This window comes from Diadema antillarum, unplaced genomic scaffold (assembly GCF_040938485.1).
Source record: "Diadema antillarum isolate AM-2024a unplaced genomic scaffold, OU_Dant_1.0 seq00001021_RagTag, whole genome shotgun sequence".
Classification (NCBI taxonomy): Eukaryota; Metazoa; Echinodermata; class Echinoidea; order Diadematoida; family Diadematidae; genus Diadema; species Diadema antillarum.
In genome coordinates, this window is record NW_027271856.1 from 351,012 (window position 1) to 375,278 (window position 24,267).

Below are 24,267 nucleotides of genomic sequence, written 5' to 3' on the forward strand. Positions count from 1 at the left end.
CAGTTATAGTAGGCATACATGACGAGTCCGCTGAATGATACTAGAGCCGTCATGAAGAACTCCCCAGGCAAGCCGTAGAGAAGAGACCTGGGAAGAGCAAGAGTCGATAGAAGACGCCATTTGTAAGATATATTTGAAAACTTCTATCACTTTGTGTGACGGGGCGAAAGCTATCATTACCGCTTTTGTCTTAGTCACCATTTCTACAATACCAGCCAGATCGTTTCCTGCATGCCATTGGAAAGTTGACTCTCTCCAAATAATATTCCCAGCACTTTCATCAAATCTCACCACCTGTACGGACACCAGGTGTCGGTATCACAATGTTTTGGGGTTTTTCTTTTTCAATTTTTGCAATACATGTATTGTAAATGTAATGTCCAACTTGTTACCAGAGCAACTGCAATTGCAATTCGTTATTGCACATATTATTACTATTATTATTATTATTATTATTATTATTATTATTATTATTATTATCATCATCATCGTCATTATTATTATTAGTAGTAGTATTGTTGCTATTATTATTATTATTATTATTATTATTATTATTATTATTATTATTATTATTATTAGTGTGTGACTTGTCCATTGGTAACTGTATAATCTGTCCATCGGTAACTTATAATCTGCAATCATTCGTCAAGTTCGAATCAGTGTATGTTCCAGAGTGGAAGTTATAATTCATTATAAGCCTACTTAGTACGTTTGTATGATAGATTACATTCACATACATGCACATGTAGGCCCCTACAATTCTATTTCAAACGACGGTGTGAAATTGAATGTCGTGACACAATGATACGATAACAGAACATAAAATGAAAACAGTACCATAAAAACGTATTCGCGGATGTTCGGCTGACGAAACAGAACATTGCAACTTTACTGAATGCACTATGAAGGATTATACTCCAGCAGTTTCATTTGAGTACTGAATGATTTATTCTGTGAGGCTGAGGTCGTCAAAAACAAACAAACAAACAAACAAAAAAGCAAACAAGCAAACAAACAAAAAAACACGTTCTTTGTAAATCCACACAAGTTTTGAATTCAAGATGATAAGATAGCCTAGTGTTTATTTCTGTTACAAACAGCTACATGTGAATTGTTCAAAAGCAAACAATGAACAGTGTCACGGGTACTCACCGCCGCGCGGCTTTGAGAGACTTGGCAGTGAGAAATCTCTGTACAGCAATCTGGTTCACCGACTGAGTCAACCCTTGGAATCCAGCACCAATGATGGCCCCCCAGAACGTCAGGCGGACAGTAGGATCCGGTGAAAACCTGAAAGAAACCATTACAAATTTACACCATTAATGTGTGATTTCGAAACCTTTTTTTAAACTGTCAAAATGTTAGAGTATTCATCAGATCAGATTCATCAGATTCATCTTTTATTGGTCTATGATGGGACATAGAAATTTTGTTCCTATTGACATTTGTACAATAATCAGGACAGTACATACATACACATCTCACATCACAATTACATATCTCAATGAAAGTTACAATGACCAAAAACAGCACTTTACAAATTTATTACACAATCATACATATACAATATGCATATTTATATTTACGTGAACCGCGGATCGATGGGGGGGGGGGGGGGGGGGGGGGGTCTTATTTTGTACATGTGTTTGCTTTTTCTTTTGCGTATGTGTGCAGGCCTGTTCATTCGTTTGTTCCTCTGTGATACACAATCTGAATAGTAAATAAATATTCGTTGAACAGTTAGATGTACGTGTGGTAATCTAAATCAACCATAATTGGCACAATGTGCTCGGCATATAGGAAACTATACGAACAATTCATTTACAGATCGAAGTAATGCCCAATTCGATTGATTATAACTATATGAGCGAGTGCGAGTTCAGTGATGTAAAATAATATTTGAAATTGTAAATTATTGACATGATTGAGGTCATATACTGATGGGAATATTTGAAATGATTCAATGTTTTATTCATGAGCTTTACTCTACAACAAAAACCACACGTTAGTTTGGCCCCTTAAAAGCGTTTTGTGCATTATTCATTGCCATCTAGGAAAAGATGACAAACTAAGAGATTAGGTGATCGCATGCCCTGTATCTTATTACATTGTGCTATAAACCACAATGGCATTATCATTATTAGTAAATGAGGTTCACACTGACTTTGGCGTTGTTTGTGGTTACGTGATATACGTGATATAAGATTCTTTTTGATCCAGTTTCAATACGAACTCGGATGTTTCAAACGGATGTGGTCGAATTTAAGTGGCAAAACATCTCCCCCCCCCCCTCCTCCTCTCTCCCTTTCTCTCTCACTCAACACAACTGAAATCGTTAGATATGGTGACTTCGCGATGTGGCAGTTAAGTCCGTAGATAAGAGAGATGATTATGTTTACAAGGGACACTGCTGGTGTTATGATTAGGTCTCAGAATTCAGATCAATCGGAAAATCAAGAAGAATGTGAGACAAAGTGCATTTCCTCGGAAGGTCGTGTTTTGATTCTGAGCTTGGGTCAGCAACGTTTAATCAATTAACACTACACATTTCCTGCACTCACTGCCATGGTACTAGATTACACAAGCAGAAAAGTAGGGGTGTTGCCCGATGTCAGAAAGAAAGACAGAGAAAGCAAGCTCAACCCTATTCTAGCTGGGGGGGGGGGGGGGGTCAAATTGACACCCCCCCCCCCCTCGACGTTTCGCGCCAAGATTCCGCAACGCGCAAAGATTTTGCCGCGTTGTTTCACGACTTTTTTCATTGAAGTCTCCCGCAAATTTTGAGACCAAATTTGCGACGTCCGCGTACACCGTTCTGAAGTTACATAATGTTTTGCATACGCATGTCAACCCAAAAACAGCTCAAATTCATGATATCGTGTGTAAATCCAATGCAAATCGTGTTTTTAGGTTAAATTGATATGAATTAGATTATTTCAACTTTTAACCATTGAAACTAATCAATCCTAGTGTAGATAAGCCTGAAAAAGTGCCTGCAACAAATTTTGGCAAAAAAACAATAGAAAACAAAAGGTCGTAAAAACAATAAAATACATAAGAAATTAACAAAACAAAAACAAAAGAAATTTATTTAGATTGCGCTATTTTTTTGCATGAAAATTGTTTGATATGTCTTGAGGAATTCTGACACAAAAATTTAGCAATCGTTCCGTCTTTTTGATGGAGTTATAGGTGAAAATATAATTTCATGCACAAATTTGCATAATTAATTTATTGAAAATAGAAAGGAAATATTTTTCTATTGTATGACCATGTAATCTTGTAGTTGACATCCAGCTCTATCTTTAGGCAAAATTTCGCGGCTATCGCGCGATCGGTGGCCGAGATCTGAAGGGGGGGGGGGGGGGGGGGGTCAAATTGACACCCCCCCCCCCCCGTAAAAACTTGGTCTCAAATAGCCCAGTTAGAATAGGGTTAAGATCAAATTTTTTTTTGTTTTTTTTTTTTTTGTTTTTTTTTGTATTTTTCTAGGTATACAACTCAGGTGCCAAAAAAAGTGAACAATTAACTCAGGGCCAAGTGTCATCAATGAATATGAGTCAAACCAAGTATGCAAAACACACAGCTATTCCATTTCCTGAAAATATCAAGCAATATTCTCCACCAAGTAATCTTATATGAACTCGCTGCGATCAATTGTAAACACACTGTTAATAGTTTTGTATCACCAGGAAAAAAAAAACAACAACAAAAACTTGCAACATAATCTTTTAAAGACACCCGTCAGTGATGTTATGTCAGAATATACGATCGTGCGGCGTTTAGTTAAAAACGCCAAACAAACGAACAAACAAAATAAGACAAACAGAAGAAGAGAGAGAGAGAGACGGGGGGGGGGGGGTGGGAGGGGAAGGGAGGGATTATCATGACGTGACCCACACAAAAAAGTTGAGGTGACCCTCTTCTCTGTTGAATTCCCACACGTGTTCGACGCCACCCGCCCTAATGGAACCGAGGATGACCACGGTGAGGAAAGAAACGACCAGCACGAAGAACTGGAACACGTCGGCCCAGATCACTCCCTTGATTCCTCCCTGAAATCAACCATGAAGTAAAAACATCTCTCAATATTAGATACAATCAACTTCTTGAAAGATCCGTTCACGATCGAGGATTTAATACTTTCAAAGTGTACACCTTTACATATCATGCAATGTTATTTGACTTTTTGAAACGTTTGGCCAAATCGCTCAATAAAGTTGTTGCACTTCCAATATTAAGTGGACGTTCTCTCTGACGACACTCGATTTCCTTTAAGCTAACGTAAATGTAAGCTCGAAGCGTACTCATTTAGCAGATAAAGGGATACCCTGGTTACTTGTTGAAAGATAAGTGGATAAGTGCAGATAACATCATAATTATTTTAATATGATATTCATTACATAGCTGTTTTTTTTTTGTGTGTGTGTGTCATACTTACGAGTGCAGTGTAAATGGTACACACAGCCCCACTGATCATAATGGTGGCCCACATCGGAAGACGAGTGACTGTACAAGGAGAAACAAGCAGATGAATTACACCATGTAACATTTTCAAGTTCATAAGCCTTACTGTGTTGCCGTTTCTTTCGCATTGTGTCACCATACATGTCTCAGCTCTCTACTGAAAGGCAATCACTGTCTTATTTGTTTTGACCTCAAGTGTAATGATGACTTCTGGCAAAATAGAAGCAGGTACGGGTTGTTCATTGGACAAGCTCAATGTACACTGTTCTTTCTCGGGTTAGGAGCGTCTGTCAGAAGGATTTACTTCCTGGAATGAAATCTGAAGCACTCGATCCGTCTTGTGTTCGACACAGAGCTGATGTGTCAACTTGCGCTGTGAACAGTTGGATTACCCCCCCCCCCCCCCCTCTCCCCCGCCCCCGCTGGTAATTCGATTCAGTATGATTGGATAAGTTCATGTATGGCTACATTAGATACGTTCATGATATATGGCTACATTGAAACAGGCGCTCATTGGAGGAAAATACTCTCAACAAGCATTTTCTTCAATGTGATATCACCACGTACATGTACTATAGTATTTGTCTCGTTGCATTTCATCCTGACTCATGTGTTTCGTTAGTCTCCGACATTCTAAGTCTTCCTGTCTTTCTTCATCAACTTTTTTTTTCTCTTTAAATTCCCCTCTAATTTAAATCTACTCTTGATTATGATATTGTACGGGAGGAATTTTTCAACGTTGCCACTGTATTGTTGTGGTATGTAGATTTTTGTGCTGTGTATTGTAATTTTCAACAGTTATTTCATAAGTGTTTTGTTAACCTGCCACTCGTTTTGTATGAAACGGAGGACTTGGTTTTGGTATATGTTTCATACACATTGTCTTGAACTTGAATAAAGTCATGACTTAACAAACAACAACACGAACTTTGTACATCCTGTTCCTGGAAGAACAAACATTTATTTCCGTGTCTGTTAACATATGATTATTGCTATGGACAGACACGTGTTCGTATCCGTATCCGGGCAATTACCCCTCGAGGGCAATAACCTCCGGCTAAGTACTGGTTAGTGGTAAGATTAGAGCAAAGATTATAGGGTTAGGGTTAGGTTTAGGGTTGAGACATAGGCGCCGGAAGTGGGGGGGGGGGGGGGGGGGGCAGGGGGGCGGCCGCCCCCCCCCCCCCAATCCAAAAAGTGGGGGGGGGGGGGGGCAAAACGTATTTTTGCCCCCCCAAAAAAGCCCCCCCCCCCCCCTCCAAAAAAATAATAATAATAATAAAAATAAATGAATAAACAAAGAAAATAAAATAAATATGTATATATATGAATAAAAGGGAAAAAATATGGCTACAAACGGCAGCTTTTGGACAGTAAAATGTCAAAATTTCAAGCTCGCTCGCTTCGCTCGCTCGCATCCAGCAGTTGAGCCCGGTGCGCCTCCCCCTTAATTTCTAAAGCGAAAAACATAGCTACGACGGCAGTTGTTGGACTCTAGAATGTCAACATTTTCAAGCTCGCTCGCTTCGCTCGCTCGCATTGAATCGTTATGCCAGTCTCCTAATGTTGCTGACAGTAATTGCCAGTAGTTGCGCCCGATGCCCCCACCCCTTAATTTCCAAAGCAAAAGATAAATATAGCTACAAACGGGAGTTTGGGGACTGTAACATGTCAAAATTTTCAAGCTCGCTCGCTTCGCTCGCTCGCATTGAATCGTTATGCCACTCTCCTAACGTTGCTGCCAGTACTTGCCAGCAGTTGCGCCCGATATGCCCCCCCCCCCCTTAATTTCCAAAGCGAAAGATATAGCTACAAACAGGAGTTTGGGGACTGTAACATGTCAAAATTTTCAAGCTCGCTCGCTTCGCTCGCTCGCATTGAATCGTTATGCCACTCTCCTAACGTTGCTGCCAGTAATTGCCAGCAGTTGCGCCCGATGCCCCCCCCCTTAATTTCCAAAGCGAAAGATATAGCTACAAACGGGAGTTTTGGGACTGTAAAATGTCAAAATTCTCAAGCTCACTCGCTTTGCTCGCTCGCATTGAATCGTTTATGCCATTCTCAATGTTGCTGCCAGTAATTGCCAGCAGTTGCGCCCGATGCGCCGCCCCATTAATTTCCAAAGTGAAAGATTAACTGCTACAAACCCCAGTTTTGGGACTGTAGAATGTCAAAATTTTCAAGCTTGCTCGCTTCGCTCGCTCGCATTGAATCGTTATGCCATTCTCCTGATGTTGCTGCCAATAATTGCCAGCAGTTGCGCCCGATGCGCCCCCATTAATTTCCAAAGCGAAATATATAGCTACAATTAAAACTCAGTTCTGGAACTGTAGAATATCAAAATTTTCAAGCTCGCTCGCTTCGCTCGCTCGCATTTTATTGTTATGCCATTCACCTCTGATGTTGCTGACAGTATATAATTTGTCGATCGTTTCACACCGTCATTCCATAATCCATGTAAGGAAAACTTACAATGTTCCTCAATGACTGCGTTGTTGAATGTATCACATTCCGTAATGTATTGTAGTCCCATTATTGCTCACGCACACACGCACAAGCATACAGACCATCAAAATTACTTTATGGTTCACCCCATGTTTCGACCCACCGTACGCCACTTTACATATATATATATATATAATAGATGTGTGTGCGTGTGTGTGTGTGTATGTGTATATTGTGTAACATATGCATGGTCTAATCTTGAGCCCCCTCCAATGTTTGCCCCCCCCCCCCCAATCCAAAACTGCTTCCGGCGCGCCTGGGTTGAGAGTATGGGTTAAGGATAGGGTTACATGTAGCTTCAGGATTAGGATTAGGGTTAGGGCCAGAGAAAGGGTCCGAGGTAATTGCCCAGGAGGTAATTGTCCTAGACCCGATTGTATCATGTGTCGAAGCAGGTGCTTGTTACATGTTGTACGGCTACGACATTGAAATGTGTTGTCCCGATTGTAACAATACATTTGTACCGATAATGAAAATTGCAAATATATTATCATTATCATTATCATGATTATGATTACAATCATCATTATCACAGTTTGTATTCTTTACATGGTCATTCAATTTGATCAGTTCCTCACTGTACAGCACTTTATTCACACTTAATACACACGCCCCTCTCTCATTACCTCACTGTGTAGACACGCCCCTTTCTCACTACCTCAACATTACCTCCTCTTGAAAATTACCTGCTTGGATGGCTAGAGCGGGTGCATACAAAACGATGGCTAGGTAGAAACTGGTATGAAGAATAAACATAGCCGTCCCGAAGATTCGAACTAGCAGACCAAAGCGCAGGTGTAAATACTGCAATATGGACAATCACGAAAGTTGATAAACAAGAGCATAATAATATTTCGACTTGAAAACTTTTGGTGATTTTGTAGTCTCTGTTATAGCGATACAGGCGATCAGAATAAAAAGCGACGGTGTCCTGAAAATATTTCCCGAGGGAATGTCATTTTCCCTTTTCATTCAAAATCACAGAGCAGTGTTTCTCTTTACTGAACAGGCACTGCACATTAGGCTAAAAAAAAAGAGAAACAAAAAGATAGAAAGATTTATTCATTCTTATATAATCCTGTTCGTACATCTTATCGGAAAGACGTGATAAAGCATTCCGAATAAGTGGGTTTGAAGCAGGCAAGAGGTGAGTGAATGTTTATTCAAATCTTATACCAGGAAGGCTGTTGTTTAGGTAAACAGGACTGTATTTTGAAGGTACACCGGTACTACAAGCCGTGTAACAATGAACATGTATTTCATACCTGCCTCTTTTATTCATTACTTTCGCGTTTTGATAGTATATTTTATGAAGTTTACATTACGAGACAAATCTTGACTATATACAAATCCACACAATACAGTATGTAAAAAAAATACAATCGGATTTTTGCATTGATAATACCAACACGATTAAACAATCTAAATGTCACTTCATGGTCTTAAAATATAACATCTTAGCTCTATTTTGCAGAAAACCACATTCAATTTGGTTAAGCGGTCACATGAAATGTGGATTGTTGTAAAGCATGTCATGAGTCTGATTCTTCCAAGTTTAGCACTTGGATGCTCTTGGAACTGCATATTAATGTGTAAACACAATAAACAGAACTTGGAGGGAAGGGATTTCTGAAATACTCTACAAAAAGCCTTATTTCTCTTTGACACTGAAGCAAATTGAATGGGGTTTTCTGTAAGATGTGGGCAATGAGTTATAGCTTCATACCCTGAAATTGTGTTTGGATTGATTCACTATTTTTAAAGTTATCGTTGCGGAGGGTACCGTTGTAATTTTTGTTGGGACATTCGGTATATGTGCTGTTTATAACTTCAAGATTTCACATCTAAACATTATGGACATTTTCTACCAGCAGTTCCAAGTTTGCGGGGGGGGGGGGGTGTTAACTCATATTTGCCTTTTATGGTACATATGTACACGGTATCTACAGATTCCGTATTATGCTAACAGTAATCACATTACACTGTACAAACAGTGCGCAAAGATTTTAACAGAAACTGTGATAAACAATGTTGCAACATATAATACATTGAGAATGAAGATTTTTACCACGCAGAAATACTTACTGTGATATACAATACACAGTCAAAGACAAACGCACACAACCAACCAAACATTCAAACTCATACAACACACATGTGTAATTTCATTAAATTATGTCTGTTCAATGACTTATGGACAACATCTTGAAACAGAACATTTTTCTCACACAACGCCACAAAACGCGTCATGTTGCTTCTTCACATGATAGTAAAGGCAAACATATCACTTCAGAAAAGAAAAGGGCTGAGTGAATGATATATCAGCTTTTGAGATCCTTCACGCCTGTCAATATGCGATTTCTGATGGCAATTATTGACTTTGAGTCTGCTCTCATGTGTGACATTGTCTACACGCTCATCTAGTAAATACCACTCCAACGTCTCTATCGGGGGAAAAATACACTGTTAATATACGACACTACTGAACTGCATAACAAACACACACAGACACTATAGCATGCATTCATACACAATTATCCACATACATCGTTCAGTCACGTAAAAAGCTCTTCTAAGGGGTAAGCAAATTCAAACTATACTGCTGCGAAATATCATCAATGGCTTGTCAAAGGTGGAAAATACTCAGATATTGATAGAGACAAGTACAACTGGACATTGTTATGCAGTAGCATGTGTGCATGGTGCATTCTGACGAAACCATCTTAGAATGAGACGAGGTAAAAAAAAATCAAACCAATGCCCTTTGCCGCCGTCATGAGGCCCACAAAAGGACGAAATGATCAACCTGGCTGATATAACTTTGGTCTATTTCCTTCATCATTGTTGCTATACTTTTTACTTCCAAATAAAAACATTGGAAAGAGATATTTGCCTGTCAAGATTGCTTGCGGAATTGCTAGGTCGCTGCACACTAAATTTGATATGATTCTACCCTTTGCCCTGAAAGCTTTGGAATGCCGACTTTGGTAAATCTTCATACCAGCCGGCGCGTGATTCCTGTGCTTCCTTTCCTCGCTGTATAGACATCTAACCGTCCGAGAGGTGTAAGTGTAACGTCTATAGACATTCTACCTCTAGACATTCAACCATCCCAAAATGAATAGAGGGTCAGTCTCTCAGCCCGAACACAGTCTTTGTATAGTCGAGAAGGGGGGGGGGGGGGTGTCATCAGGACGTATTTTCTTTTTAACTTGATTAAAACAGTGCAACACAGCAAAAAACAAAGAGTGAAGGTACAACGAACTAACAAGCGCGAAGGAAACTATTTTTTTTTTTAAGATAAAAATGATGAAAAAAAAAGGTGTAAATCTTGTTGTCTCTCAGCACCAGTTGGCTTAGTGGGAGCCCAAAGAAGATGCCCGAATATCGCTTGAATTATTTGGGTGTTGTTCCTGAAACGTACTTGCTATAATGTATAATCTTATCAATGGTCCCATTGAGGACATTCCCCCTCTTTATGTGTTATGCCACTGGACAGGGACGGGGATGCTCACGAGTGGCAGGCTAATGGTGGGCGAATATATTGCGCGACATTACGGCATGTGTTTGGAGGAAGGGTGATCTGGTGTCTCACCTCCCTGGTAACATAGAGTTACTCCTTGTAATTCATCCTCTACGTCAGGGAATACATTTGCCAACCGGACACGACGGCTTCTGCATGACCTGCTTTTCAAGCACACAGAAAGTTATACTATAGCCAAACACGCAGGTTGCATAAAAGTGCATGCTTGGGAAACATCGGGGTCTATATGCACGATATCGGTCTTAAAAACCGGAGAGAAGTCGCCATAAAAGGCCGTGGGATGAAAGTCAGCATTTCATCGACTTCCTGTTTTTTTATACTGCAGTTGCAATCAGTCCTAGCCTGATTAGAAAATACATGATGGGAAAATCGACACGTGGTAATAGCATGACAAGCATATCAACGAGAATCTAAAACTGTCACATTTCAAACACGCAGTACACAATTACAGATATCAACTTGATCGTTAAAGTTCGTCCATTTGCCTGAAATACAGTAAAAAGTTCTTGTACAAGCCCCTCCCACTTTTCAGTTTATTTCAGTTGAAGTCGACAGATCAAACTTATAATTATTATGCGTTCTTTTTCTTTTTCCAATACTGCGCAGAACCTCCTTGGAGTATACTCGCACAACTGATGAAAGGCTTTCATTAATACAAACAGTCTCGGCGTGTGAACAAAAAAAAAAGGTGTTTACGGTCCATGTACAAGATTAAAAATTTAATGCCTGGAAATATGACTAGTTGCCAAAGTCAACGTCTCTTATTTTCTCCAGGAAGATGTTGACTAAACGTGAGCTGATGGCACTTTGGGGCAAGGAGTTCCACAGAGGGATGTGTCTGGGGTAAAATGTGCCCCTCAACTAACAGCATTAAATGAATCGTATGGTTTTGGTTGAGACCTATCTTCAGATTTCTAACAGTTTTTGGTGAGATAGTGAAAAACCTATTACGAAATGTAAAAGAGCATGTAATACAAAGAGGGATTCAACGTTTACTTGATGAAAGTTGGTTTTGAAATGGCTGAGATATCCAAAACAGAGCAATCCTATTAAAAGGTGGGACCCACCTTTTATTAGGATGGCTTTGTTTTACTTTGTTTTTGGATGTCTCGGCCATTCCAAAACCGATTTTCATCTAACAACTTTGAATTCCTCTTAGAATGGCATGCTCTGTATTATTTCATAAGTGGTTTTTGGGTATCTCGTAATAAGTTATAAGTCCACTCCTCATCTCCACCAACACTATACCATCCCTTTAATGTAAAGCATGTGCGTCTGCCGGGTTCAGCCATGAGAAGGAAACATTGCAATACGAAAGAAATGCTTCCGTAGCTGCTGTTGGGCTTAGGTAATTCATCATGAAAATGAATTCAGTGGAGTGATGCATTATCAACTTCAACTTTCTCTACAAATAAAGAGGTCATCTGTTCTGATTTGTTTTTACGATAGTTTGCAATGACCGCACCAGGCAATTCCAAAATATCAGCTTCCAAAACTTAGATCCACAGCAATACGATTCCTTTGAGTGATATCGCATAAATTGTCATGCGCCAGATACTGATCGCACAACATCCTTCACAGCGAAAGAAGTATTTGAACAACACGAGGAGCGATTAACGGTAAAGTTTCAACCATTTAGTCTTAACGAGGATCTCTCTGGGGGAACACATCAGCTACGATAGCAATGCCACGCAAAAGGTGTGAAACAGATGGCATCTGCACAGATGGACCGGAAGAAGTGACACGGTCGCATGGCAACATGGGTGAGACCCAAGTTTGGACAGACTTGAGTTTTACATGACGCCTGCAAACAAAATGTGAAGGTCGTGGAATCTGTATTCCTGTAAACAGGGGAGAAGTGCGACATGATCCATGGGTGTGTGTGTTTTGTTTTTAATTTTGGTTGTTGTTTTTTTTTGCGTTTGTTTGTTTTGTTTTGTGTATTTCGTGGATTTGTTGCTTTATATTTTTTATGTGATTTTTTTTTTTTTTTTTTTTTTTTTGGGGGGGGGGGAGGTAGGGATGAGTGCTGCTTGACAAGCTGCAATAAAGTTTAGTTCATTCGTGTCTGCACCCCCCCCCCCCCCCCCCCCATCTCGATACTGTAGAATATGACGCAGTTGTTTGGACCCAGTACATACTATACACTCCCTGCTGCGATTTGGCCGTGGGAGCATACCATGTGTTCATTTCGCGTACGTAATCGACTCCTGATTGCGTGACATCATTATGAAAAACTAGGTTTTGGCACATGCTCTTATTTCACTCCGTGACAAACAATTTATGATGTAATGAAGCTTGGGTAGTTTACTAGGGGGTAAATATCGTTTACAAGGACAACGTTACAGCACCATAATGTAAGGTTTGAGACTGTCTGACCGATTTCTACACGTTACTCATATAGAGGGGTCCTACTCGTGATGATGAAGAAGAGCGTAAGGTATGACAACATGCTTGTCATCGGCGTCTTGGCTGCCTGATAGTGTTTGTTATTGTTATTTTCAACTCTACAAACGTCGAGAAAAACTGCCTTATAGCGACTGTTCAGAGAAAAACTTAAATGACCGTGGAATAGAATCATCACAGAGTGCAGCAACTATTTCATTCTTCTGCCAAAAAGAAAAAAGAACCTCAAGTCAATACCTCTCTGATTTAATCAATAAGTACAGAATGAAATTGCGAACGAGAGTGGGTAGAAATTTTATCATAGAGATCATACTCCAGTCAGTATGTTGCGAATCATTGTCCTATGAAAGTATGTAGAGAAATAAAAGCAATTTCTCATTTTTATTTAGATTCCTGATATATCCGGTTGTAATGGCTCTGTAGTCAGCAATGCACAATCAAATACATTTTTCTTATGTATCTTTACACTGATTCAGGTACATTATTGATCGGTAAAGGTGAGGAGATAGTGTTCTCATCAGTTAATCTGAAGTGATAATCAGGTGAGCATATTCTCCCGGACGGTAACGCCATGCAAACTTGCTTTGCAGCACGCGTAGTTATCGTGTTCCATTGCATCTCCAGCAAATTAAATATCGCTCCTTTTTTTCCGAGCTACCAAACCCCGTCCCAACCCACAAACTACACACAGCTAACAGATACTCACGATGACAAGCGTCCGTTACATATCATACCGTGACATATTATACTGTGGACATCATTCTAGTAATTATCTCCGTTATCTATCATTGCGTCATCTCATTTCACTAAGGCCTGTTCATGTATACGAATTTCTATCGAGATGTGAGGATCTGTTGAAATCAAAGGTAATCAGTTAGAACTGACTCATTCAGTAAGACAACGTTCATAAAAAATGTTGACAATTCACTCAGTAGTTCAAAGAAAAAGAAAAAGAAAACATCTCCATAGCTTTTGATAAATCCGAGAAGCCAATTTTTGTTTCTTTCAGTTTTCTCCCCAACACTCGTTTGGCAGGAGTAAACATCTTATTATGTATTGATCGTAAAACCCAACTTTAATCAGCTGTGTAGAGTGTTTCGCTGCCAATATTTTCATAATCAATAGCATCAATCGAACATCCTCCATATTGCATTTTCAGCTGCAGTCGTCGACATGTTTGCTAAAGTGTGTACAACGTTCGCAATGATCTCATGATTTGTGACATTGCCATAGATCTGGTTTTGCGGAATTATGACTAAAAAACCAAAATACATTTTAGTCGACTGTTCTGCGTGACGTCTACATTTTAGTCGACTGTTCTGCGTGCAACATAATCTATCTATTTATCTATCTATCTATCTATTTATCTATCTATACATACATACATATATACAAAACGTTCAGGTAGTAGTGGGATCACCATATATACAATATGAGATAAAAACCTTCATGTCATTTTAGGTTTTTATCACATATATCATATAGTGATCCCACTACTACCTGAATGTTTAATGTAAAACGACAAAACCTGAACAGTGTGAAATATTTCGTTGTAAAATACCCACCCAATCAAACGAGAAATGACTAGGATGAAACGCATGAAAACATACGACAGAGGCATGAATATATTATTAAAGGGGCACAACCCTGATTGTCGATGAACTACTCACTATGTGGTCGTGCTTAACTCTCAATCATTTCCGCCGTAGTTATTTGTTTTTCATCACATCGATCTTGTTGTCTCTCTTTACTCAGCTGCAGCTCCGTGTCAACTGTTAGAGCAGTCTTTTTGTTTTTAATTTCTAATTCGGGCTAAATGATTTTGTCTTCTATTCTCCGTTTGCTTTGTAGGCTAGTATTTTCTCCATTCAAGGCTTTCACTGTCATATTTACTGCGTAAATTGAATTGTGATTGGTTGCACCTGTCTGCATAGGCCAACATTGATTGTAGTATTACTCCTATAAGCTGTCTTGCATGATAAATATCATAGAAACAGACACAACACTTAAGCGTTTTGATATTAAGTGTTCGATTAATCGATCGATCAACCACGAACAGTCGTGTTTCCATCATGTTCTCTACCACCGTTTTCCCCTTTCTTCTCACCTGATAGGCACTAACCAGCCCCAGGCCGTAGTAGACTGGGACGAAGACGAAAATGGGGACGGAGACCCTGATGATGAAGCTGAATGAGACCAGCCAGTACTGGATACCGTTTTGGTAGATCTCAGCCGGATGACCCAACAGTGTGATCGCCGACAGGAATGAGACTACTGTCGATAGTGCAATCGGAAGACTGGACATGCTGCGATCGGCCAACAGGAACCTATGTGAAAAAATAAAAGAAAGATCAAGGGTTTCCTTTTTCTACCAATAATGGACTAAGCAGCCCTCCCTGTGATTTCCGAAATCAATTGATACTGGACGTATTTGTGTATATGACAGTAACATGCACAATGCCTAAACTGAAGAAGACGTCGTTAATGGAATATTGCGATTCTTGTGTTAGTGCGATTTGTCTTACAGACTATACAGTTCTCCCGTAGCTGATTCATCTGGGTCTATACACGGTACTATAAAATGATAAAATGGAACATAAAAGTTCTTTCTGCTTGATTTCGGTTGAGTCTCAACTCCCAGCATGCATGTTATTATGTTACAAAATGTTGTTACTCTGAAATAGAGTTATTGCATGCCTCAAATAACGATAATATTGTGCGAGAGATTTGAAACAATCCGCGATCAAGCTGATCTATTTGGATCTTCAAACGGACTGTTGCCTTGTTTTCCTTATTTCATACCTAAAATTACGTCAGTTTCAATGTGGAATGGAACTGTGATGTAAGACAGCGCTTCTCAACCATTTTTATCCAGAGGCATAACCTACTTCGGCTCCTATACAGGTTTTTGAGGCCCAGCTACATGTGTAGATCAAATACAATCATTATTATTATTGTATAGTAGTAGTATTAGTAGTAGTAGTAGTAGTATCATTGTTATTATTGTTATTATTATTGTCATTATTAATATTATTATCATTATTATCATTATTGTTATTATTATTATCATTATTATTATCATCATTATTATTATCATTATCATTATTATTATTATTATTACTATCATTATTATTATTATTACTATTATCATTATTATTATTATTATCCTTATCATTAGTAGTAGTAGTAGTATTATCATCATCACCATCATCATCATTATCATTATTACTATTTTGGGAAGACATGGCAGCCAAACTGCAAGAGCTTCGCGGCCCATCGGTTGAGACATCGTGTCAGGTTTTCTGGAATGTTCATTTGTACGAGGAATCCTGCTGTTAACGGGAAGGATATTTTACCCCGCGTGACTGATCATGTTTTGTGGGTATACTGCGCGAGTGATCTAACTGCAGTTAAATCACTTATTAACTGTGGAGCCAATAGATAAAGTGATGTCAGAGAGGAAAGTATGACTTTATTCAATCAATTGAAAACTTGATGGACTGACTGGGTTACTAATCACTACATTCACATAGACTCGTTTATTGGATCACTTGTCTGTTTTCGTGTTATACAACAAAAATATGATGGGCGGGATGCATGACGGGCGTTGCCTTACACTAATTTTCCCGGCCTTTGACGTCAATAGTTAGATAAAAAGAATGCTAAATTCACGGTACACATACCTCAAAATTCCTGACCTGAATGGTGAACTCGTATATGTGGTGACGTGCTTATGTGTGAATGCGTGCGTGGGTGCGTGTGTGTGTGTGTGTGTGTTTCCCCATCCGTGTCAAAAAAGACAATAGCCTACGGAATATCATTCTTATAACCGTGTTTGGAATGAAGGCGTGGTGGGCTAAAGCCTGATATTTAATACACGCCACCAAACTTCTGTAAACGAGTGCCATTCAAGTATTTTGTCATACACCAGTTTGCTTCACAATGCAAGAGTACAAAGTCCACTTGGAAAAAAAAAATATATATATATGTGATAATATGATATCTGTGAATGAAAATAACAGTCGACACTCTATGACAGGCATATTCCAGAAAGTGACAACAATATCCATAGACGACTGAAGCAGTTCATTACGATAGCTGAACTAATTCAGAACATGCTATATAGAGTGCATTGCAGACAGCAGATTTGTGCTGTCGTTATGCTATCGTCACTATACATTTATTCATAGTACTACGAATTTCTTTAATACAATGTATCTTGATTATGCTTCAGATCAGAGTACCATGTGTTAAAAAAAAATCAAAGCACTGAATATTTTGTGTGGAATCTGGTCAATCAATAGATGAATTAGCAAACTATAGCAAAACAAATATGAATCTACAGCAATACAATAATTCATTGCGATTTTTTTTCTCTATCTCTCACACGAGTTCCCTGATTGCGATAATATCATATTTATTAGACATTCAAACGCGAAACCAAAATGACAAGAAAAGAAAAAGGGTAATAAGAGTATACTCTATAGACTCTCATTTCACAGTCAGTACTCCTATCATACCTTCTCGTTGTTGTCTGTCCACCACCTGCGAATGCGTGGTAGAGACCTGTGGCTAGAGAAGCCGCCAGCATAGCGCTAAAAACCACGTAATCGATGGCGGAGAAAGGCTGCGTGTTTCCGCTCATCGTTGCATTGGTGCTCGCCATCGTAGTGGTCTCGTTTATGTCCATGGTGGTCGGAGACTGTGGGACGACTACGACGGACAAGTCACAAGGGCAAGTCTTTCACAACTCACGTTGCTCTCACTGCTCGATATACCCTCGAAGATACACTTTCACAGTGCGTAGAAATACTCGTCACGTCCTGCATTTTGATGAAATTAAAACAAAATAGGCAATCAAAAGAAAATATAAAACACAAAATATGTATATACATTTCGTATTTTACATGATATAAATGCAATATATTTGGTTTAGTGTCAATAACCGTGGAAAATAATAGCAACTCTTCATACATCTGACGACGGACGAAGGCTGTGGCTGGATCCAAGTTTGATTTCTGTATCTGTGACTAGATGGTCGCATATCTGACATCAGTTGTTCCACCTTTCTTGGTTTCCAGTATAGGTCTGATTGTTTTGTGGACTTGAGATCGTGTTAGCAAACTTTCTGAGATTAGGTGGCTGTCGTTGGAAATGCAGGGGATGTACTGCTACCTCGGGGGCTAGTGATTGAACTTGTTTAAGCGTTGGCCAATCCTTCCTGAGAATCCTAACCTTCTTCATGAACTGCTGTGATGTTGGATGGTATGTGGTTACAAAACCTTGCGCGTGTGAGAGTCTTTCATAGACATCAAAGACTCATTTACTTCCTTGGTAACGCGGTTGCAAAATCATTATGACGTAGTAATTGTTATTGTTCTCTCAGTATCAACCGTCGAGAAAAAGCGAATCGCTCGAAAATATGTGCGCCGAAATAAACTGTAGGTGAATACAGCATGAACGTTGCTTCAGTTTTGCTTTTGCTGATATTATCACGCCAACACGTGGACAAACTATACTGTTGTAATCATGTTATAATCATGTCTTTATTGATAAGTAAAAACAAATGACATGTTGACATATATACCAGGTCCATGGTCCTATTCTGAACACATGGCAGGTACTGACACACTTACAAATACTTACAATGAACAAATAACAATACAGAAATATTTATAACAGATTTGTGAGGTTGACAACAATCACACAAAATTAATTAATCACCGTACATTTCCCCACGCAGTACACATACACTGTATTATACATTCCTGATTGTTGAAGTGCTAATCAACTGCACTAATTTTATACTTTCCTGGATACGTAAATAAGTACATAATTTTGAGTGATTAGGTGTCAATAACCAATGACTCATTTCGTTATTTTGTCCAGGATGCTCCATCACATTTTCTAACTGATCAAATAAAATTTGAACAAATCATTATATTTGTCCGGGATACATGAGTTGTACATGCATTTCCAAGTGTTCGCGTGTCAATCCAATTTTACTCGTTTATACACTTTTTGGGATAAGTGCCAAATGTCATTCCAGTAAATCAGTACATTTATCCAATTAATGTAATAATTCTATACAATTATTACATATTACTAAGTGTCTTTCACACGTACAGATATTACATTTCTAAGTGATTAATTCTCCCCCCCCCCAATTCTGTTCTTTTCTTGCTTAGAATATGGTGAATGATGAAACTATTGCATATCTACTAATGTCTTGATAGAATGCAGGGGGACTTTGTTTGGATTTATATGTTTTGAGTAGGCCTTTCAGTCGTTTTCAGTCGTGTTTTTAAGTGTTATCTGCCCCCTATCTCCGATCTCGATGGCAAGAAAGAAAGGCTTATAGCCCTTGTGTTTTAGTTCATTCAATAACACTTTGTATTTCTCTATACACATTGTACTTTTCTTTCATGAGCAGCCTCAGTGTTAGGTTCGAATGGTACTGTCAATTCAACAATTAGGATTTGCTTTACTCTTTCTAGTAAGACTACTATGTCTGGTCGTTGATTAGTTGTAACTACGTGGAGTGGAATCGTTCCGCCTGCCACTTTGCACCCATCTAGATCAGCGTATATGACATGACCAGTGGGAAGAGACTCTTTGATCGTATGGTAAATTATATTGCAATATGTTGTTGCGTCTCCATTCGTACCTTTCCAAAAATGCCGGGCAATTTGACAAAATAATTATGGTGGAGAGTGCCAGTTGCATTAGGACAAAGTACACATTAAATTTTGTTCGTTAATCTTTCCCCCCATCTATAAAGATTTGCATACGATGGTAAGGAGTCGTCACATGCATTTGTTACAAAACTGAGTACCCTTTTCGGCAAGCTGTATATAATTGATTTCCAGCTGAGATTTTCGTCAGAAAGAGCCAGGAGCTTTACAAATTGACCTTGCATCAACAACAACTCGATACGTTTTTTTCCAGTATTGTCTTGAAGTGCCCCCTTAATCGTTTTCTTTACAGAATTCCACTTACTATTATCGACATCGATGGTGTCTTTGGCATTTTGTATATCATATATCAATATATACATTGTATATTGATGACCACTGAAGCATGGTGCCCTTATTCGAAACTATTGTAAAGCGTTTTATGGGTGGACCGTGATACAAGGTCAGGCCCAAATCTTGATTTCAGAAAAAAAAAAAAAAAAAAAAAAACAAGAACGGAATTATCTGGGTGGGGTGGAGTTGCCACGTTGCATCGTATATCTGCGGTTTGTTCAATCGAAACGCTGAACAAGGAGAGTGAAGTATATGTACTTTTGATAAATAGTTTGTGACAAAGAATACCAATTAATGATAAACTTCACTAATATAAAGCAAAATAGGGTATCGGGAACTCACAGGGCAGTTAAGGGAAAGCGCATGCTGAGCATTCCGCTCTGACTCAAAAAGGACAGGTGTGGTAAAACATTGTTTGCATATATTGTCGTATACGGGAGCCACTCTACAAATATATGGTCGAAGCGTAATTCTCCAGTAACAAGGATAAACTTCGACAACCGCGTTTTACTACGACCAATTTGTACGCTCAAAGCCGACGCTACTTCCCCACGGTGTATGAAGAAATGAAGTATATCATGTAGCTGTAAATGGTGCCTAAAGAAATCAAGCGTACATATTTTGTAAATTACGAAGATATCAATTAAGCACTGGTATCCCTCATCTCGACTAATATCCTCAGTTCTATATGAACTTCTCTCGGAATATTACAGTATATTGATACACATGATTCATTTTTCCATACCCTTCCATCGATGACAAAAGTCAATATTGAGTGGAGATTGCATTTCATATTCCGTCTTTCCCCCTCCCTCGTTGCTGTATACATCTATTAACTTTTACGAATCGAGCTGGAAAAATGAAAAACAATCACGCCTGTTAGCACTTCTCCATTGAATCTGGCCAAACAGGCATAGGCCTATTTGGACTCTTCTCGAACAGGGCCCGCGCCATAACTATCCTTTATCTGTCTCCATCGTACATCACGCTGATAATTAAATCATGAGGGTTTCTCCCTCTGTGATTAAAGGTACCTTTTGGAGCTTCTCAGTTACATGGTGAGCTCTCAGTGAATCAAAGTATACGATGGTGCTTCACTTTTCTTCACTTCTTGGGAGGATGGGGTAACAGACACATATAAACACATACACATGCATATACTCTGGCACACAATACATGTAAACCGATTTCTGAGGGGAAATTCGTGAATTTAGTGATTGTTCTCACGGGCGGATCCAGAAATTCCGCAAAGAGGGGGCGCAAAGAGAGGGAGCGTATCGAGCGGGGGCAGGGGGAGGAGGGTGTACCCCCTCCCATGATAGGGAGTTTTTGTTGGTGGTGGTGTGGTTTATAATGGTCATCGTGCGATTTCATGCATACTTTTGGTATTACAAAAAAAAAAACAACAAAAAAAACAAAAAAAAACAACTAAGTACAGGGACACGCCCGGGGCGGCCTCTGGATCCGCCATTTGTTCTAACCGCTATTATTTGTAAATCAAAGACATTGAGGATCTTCATCAATTGTATCTCAATTTCTGAGCTATAGCATGCAGAATATTCATTACATCATCTAATTAGAAGAACCCCTATGTATGTCAGGATGTTTAAAGAACCCTCACGTTTAATCCTGGTCCTGTGAAATTCAGTGTCATGGTGATTCTGCTGATGAAAGTAGTTCTTCATATTAACAATTCAGGGATCTTTTGGTCCAATTTAAGTGTCAAATGTAATTTCATTTATATCTCTTTTTCTCTCTCCATTCATTGAACTATTCTCCACAAGCGGCTCTTTCTTATACCTTTCCTGATGTCATCACCGTTAGTAAAGGCAACTGATTTAGCCCAAACCTAAAAGTTGGCCTACGTAATGCATCTTGCAATAACCAGGAGGGTGTAATTTTACACACTAACATCAGTGGTCTTATTTAATACAAAATACATGTAATTTCCACATTTTTTCTGTCCTATAATCAATCACTGAACATTTTCCACAGAGTAGACCTAATCACTCATAATATTGTAGAGCTCTATGAAACTGGTCTTGTTATCATTACTTTGAGCATTGGTCAAAGTTAACAGATAATGACAGCTTAGCATGAAAGTCAAGGGGCGGAGCTGAGTGGGTGCAGATTAACATTTGAAAAATGATTACAGTTCGTTGTGATATTTGTAGACCACTTCCCGGGAACCACTTCACACCAGGGCCCCGTCTTATAAAGCCTTCAAATCAATCACAAGTCCCCAAATCAATCGCAACTTGCATTGAAGCTCACATGAAACTTGTGATTGATTTCTATCACAAGTCTTTATAAGACAGGCCCCAGTAGACGTCAACATGAAATAGGATCCCAGGAGACCTTTAATAGGGAAGTCAACAGACAGACTTTCCTCCATCGCCCTTCTAGATTCAAGGTAGATCGACTGACGTGACGCTTGATCTTGCGAAGCGCATGATCAATACCAAGAAATAACGTGTCGGAGTAAATGCACTGCGTGCGCATCGCATCTGACATACCTCCTCCACGCCTTTGCCCTTCCCCACCAGACTGCCACAACCGGGCGTGGTTGCATTCATTTGTGAGGTGGAAATATCTACACCAATGTAAGACCAAACTATAAAGTCATGAGGAGTACTTACCCTGTCTTTTGGTTACAAGACAGAACCCTGACTGAAAGAAGCTAGAATCATCAAATGCTAGAATCTTTGGGGTAATAAATGGCGAGCATCGGCACAGCTCGGCGTTCGGTCATTCAGACTTCGTTTCCAGGCATATGAACCGCACCGCAGTTGACGCTGCCTGATGATATGAACGGTACTACTACGTATGATTTGTAAACACTCCGCCGTTGTACTGATATGCGTAGTATGTGTGTGTCGCATGTGCGTGTCTCTAGCAACCAATCGGTTGGGCGAACTCGTACTCTCATTCATTCATCGAGTTCTATGAACGACGTCCATAGTAAACGCCGTGCGCGCACACGTAGCGTTACCACAACTGATAGCGCTCTGATTGGTCCTTCATTTTTTTCCCCCCCAATATCCGGTATGCTCAGTATTACTCAGTACTACTACTAGTATTAGAGCTCAGAGGATAAAAAGCTCAGAGGCAAAGATCGTATATACGATCTTTGGTAGAGGTATCGTTACAGAGGGGGAGATAATCTGCTCTTTGAAAAAGACACTGTGAAAGGCATTGTGCTGACGGTTCCTACATTTTATAATGGACTCATTTTGATACCATTTGTCTTCTAGCCCGTCTCTTCATTTTTGTTGTGGGGACGAAGCTCACCAGGCTCCACCCTGCGTGGAACTCAGTGAAACTCAGCGAGTAGATACGTCAATACAGCGCACTTCTGTGTACAATGTTGTTGTACTCAGTACTCAGTTCAGTTTACTTACCTTTGCGTAGCTGGGATACAATACTTTTAACAAAACCACAAAGGCCTTGATGTGAGCAGGGAGGTGAGACCCTCTCACTTCCCTGATGTGAGTGTTCACCTGCAACGGCACTACAGACCAACTGACAAAATAGGCGTAACTGCATTGCACAAGCACCGATTCAGATGACTGGCTGTATGAGTTGCAGAAGCAGTGCAAAGGTCGTCAAATGTGTTACGTCACTGAAGTCGTGCTAAAGAATTACGTTTTCAGCTGTAACTTCCTCAATACATGTAGAATTAAAAATGTCCTGTGGAAATTATTAGCAAAAGTCAAAAGTTAGAAGGTCAAAGGTTATTTCATGTAATAAATGCAGCTAGAGGATGTCCACTCGATTGTCTCGTACAAGGATAAACAAGAACAATTAAAAAAATAATGATCTGTTGTTTGAAATGACTAACTGCGGTGAAAAAAAAAATCAATGACAGAGGCGAAAAAGAAAGGCTTTTCTATCATAGTTTGCCAAATTGAATACTACTTGTTTATTTTTGAAGCGCCATGAGCACTGAAAAGTGGACCAGTGCGCTATACAAGTAGCCACTATTATCATTATTATTATAGGTGAAGTGTCATTTTTCTGAGCATTTATTCTACACGTTTGTAAGTCCAGTTGCTATGTTACTAACAATTGGTATAATAGATAAAAATGATTTCCAGAGAGGACTACAGATCAATCCTTTGTCCGTGTCAGGGTCAAATAACATCAACATTAAATGTAAATCGAACGAGGTTATTATTTTTCGGAACATTTCATTCTTCATCAATGGAAACAAATTGTACAAAACAAATATACAATATCATGACATCAATTTCATAATCCTTACACTCTGATTAGCCATGTCTACACCTATCCAAAAACTTGTAGTTATACTAACTA

The 24,267-nt window shown here is 39.3% G+C and overlaps 1 protein-coding gene across 1 annotated transcript in view; it reads right to left on the bottom strand.

Annotated features, from left to right (window-relative positions):
* The window catches only part of LOC139742801 (sodium-dependent multivitamin transporter-like), a 29,724-nt gene extending 6,957 nt beyond the window's left edge, over window positions 1-22,767 (bottom strand). Inside the window, exons 1-8 of the mRNA XM_071653316.1 lie at window positions 22,590-22,767; window positions 17,443-17,745; window positions 15,030-15,249; window positions 7,659-7,776; window positions 4,442-4,509; window positions 3,901-4,055; window positions 1,153-1,290; window positions 2-87 (exon numbers count right to left, since the gene is read on the bottom strand). Coding sequence (XP_071509417.1) covers window positions 2-87; window positions 1,153-1,290; window positions 3,901-4,055; window positions 4,442-4,509; window positions 7,659-7,776; window positions 15,030-15,249; window positions 17,443-17,612 — 955 coding nt within the window. The 5' untranslated portion in view covers window positions 17,613-17,745; window positions 22,590-22,767. The remainder of the gene's footprint in view (window position 1; window positions 88-1,152; window positions 1,291-3,900; window positions 4,056-4,441; window positions 4,510-7,658; window positions 7,777-15,029; window positions 15,250-17,442; window positions 17,746-22,589) is intronic.
* Between the last annotated feature and the right edge of the window lie 1,500 nt (window positions 22,768-24,267).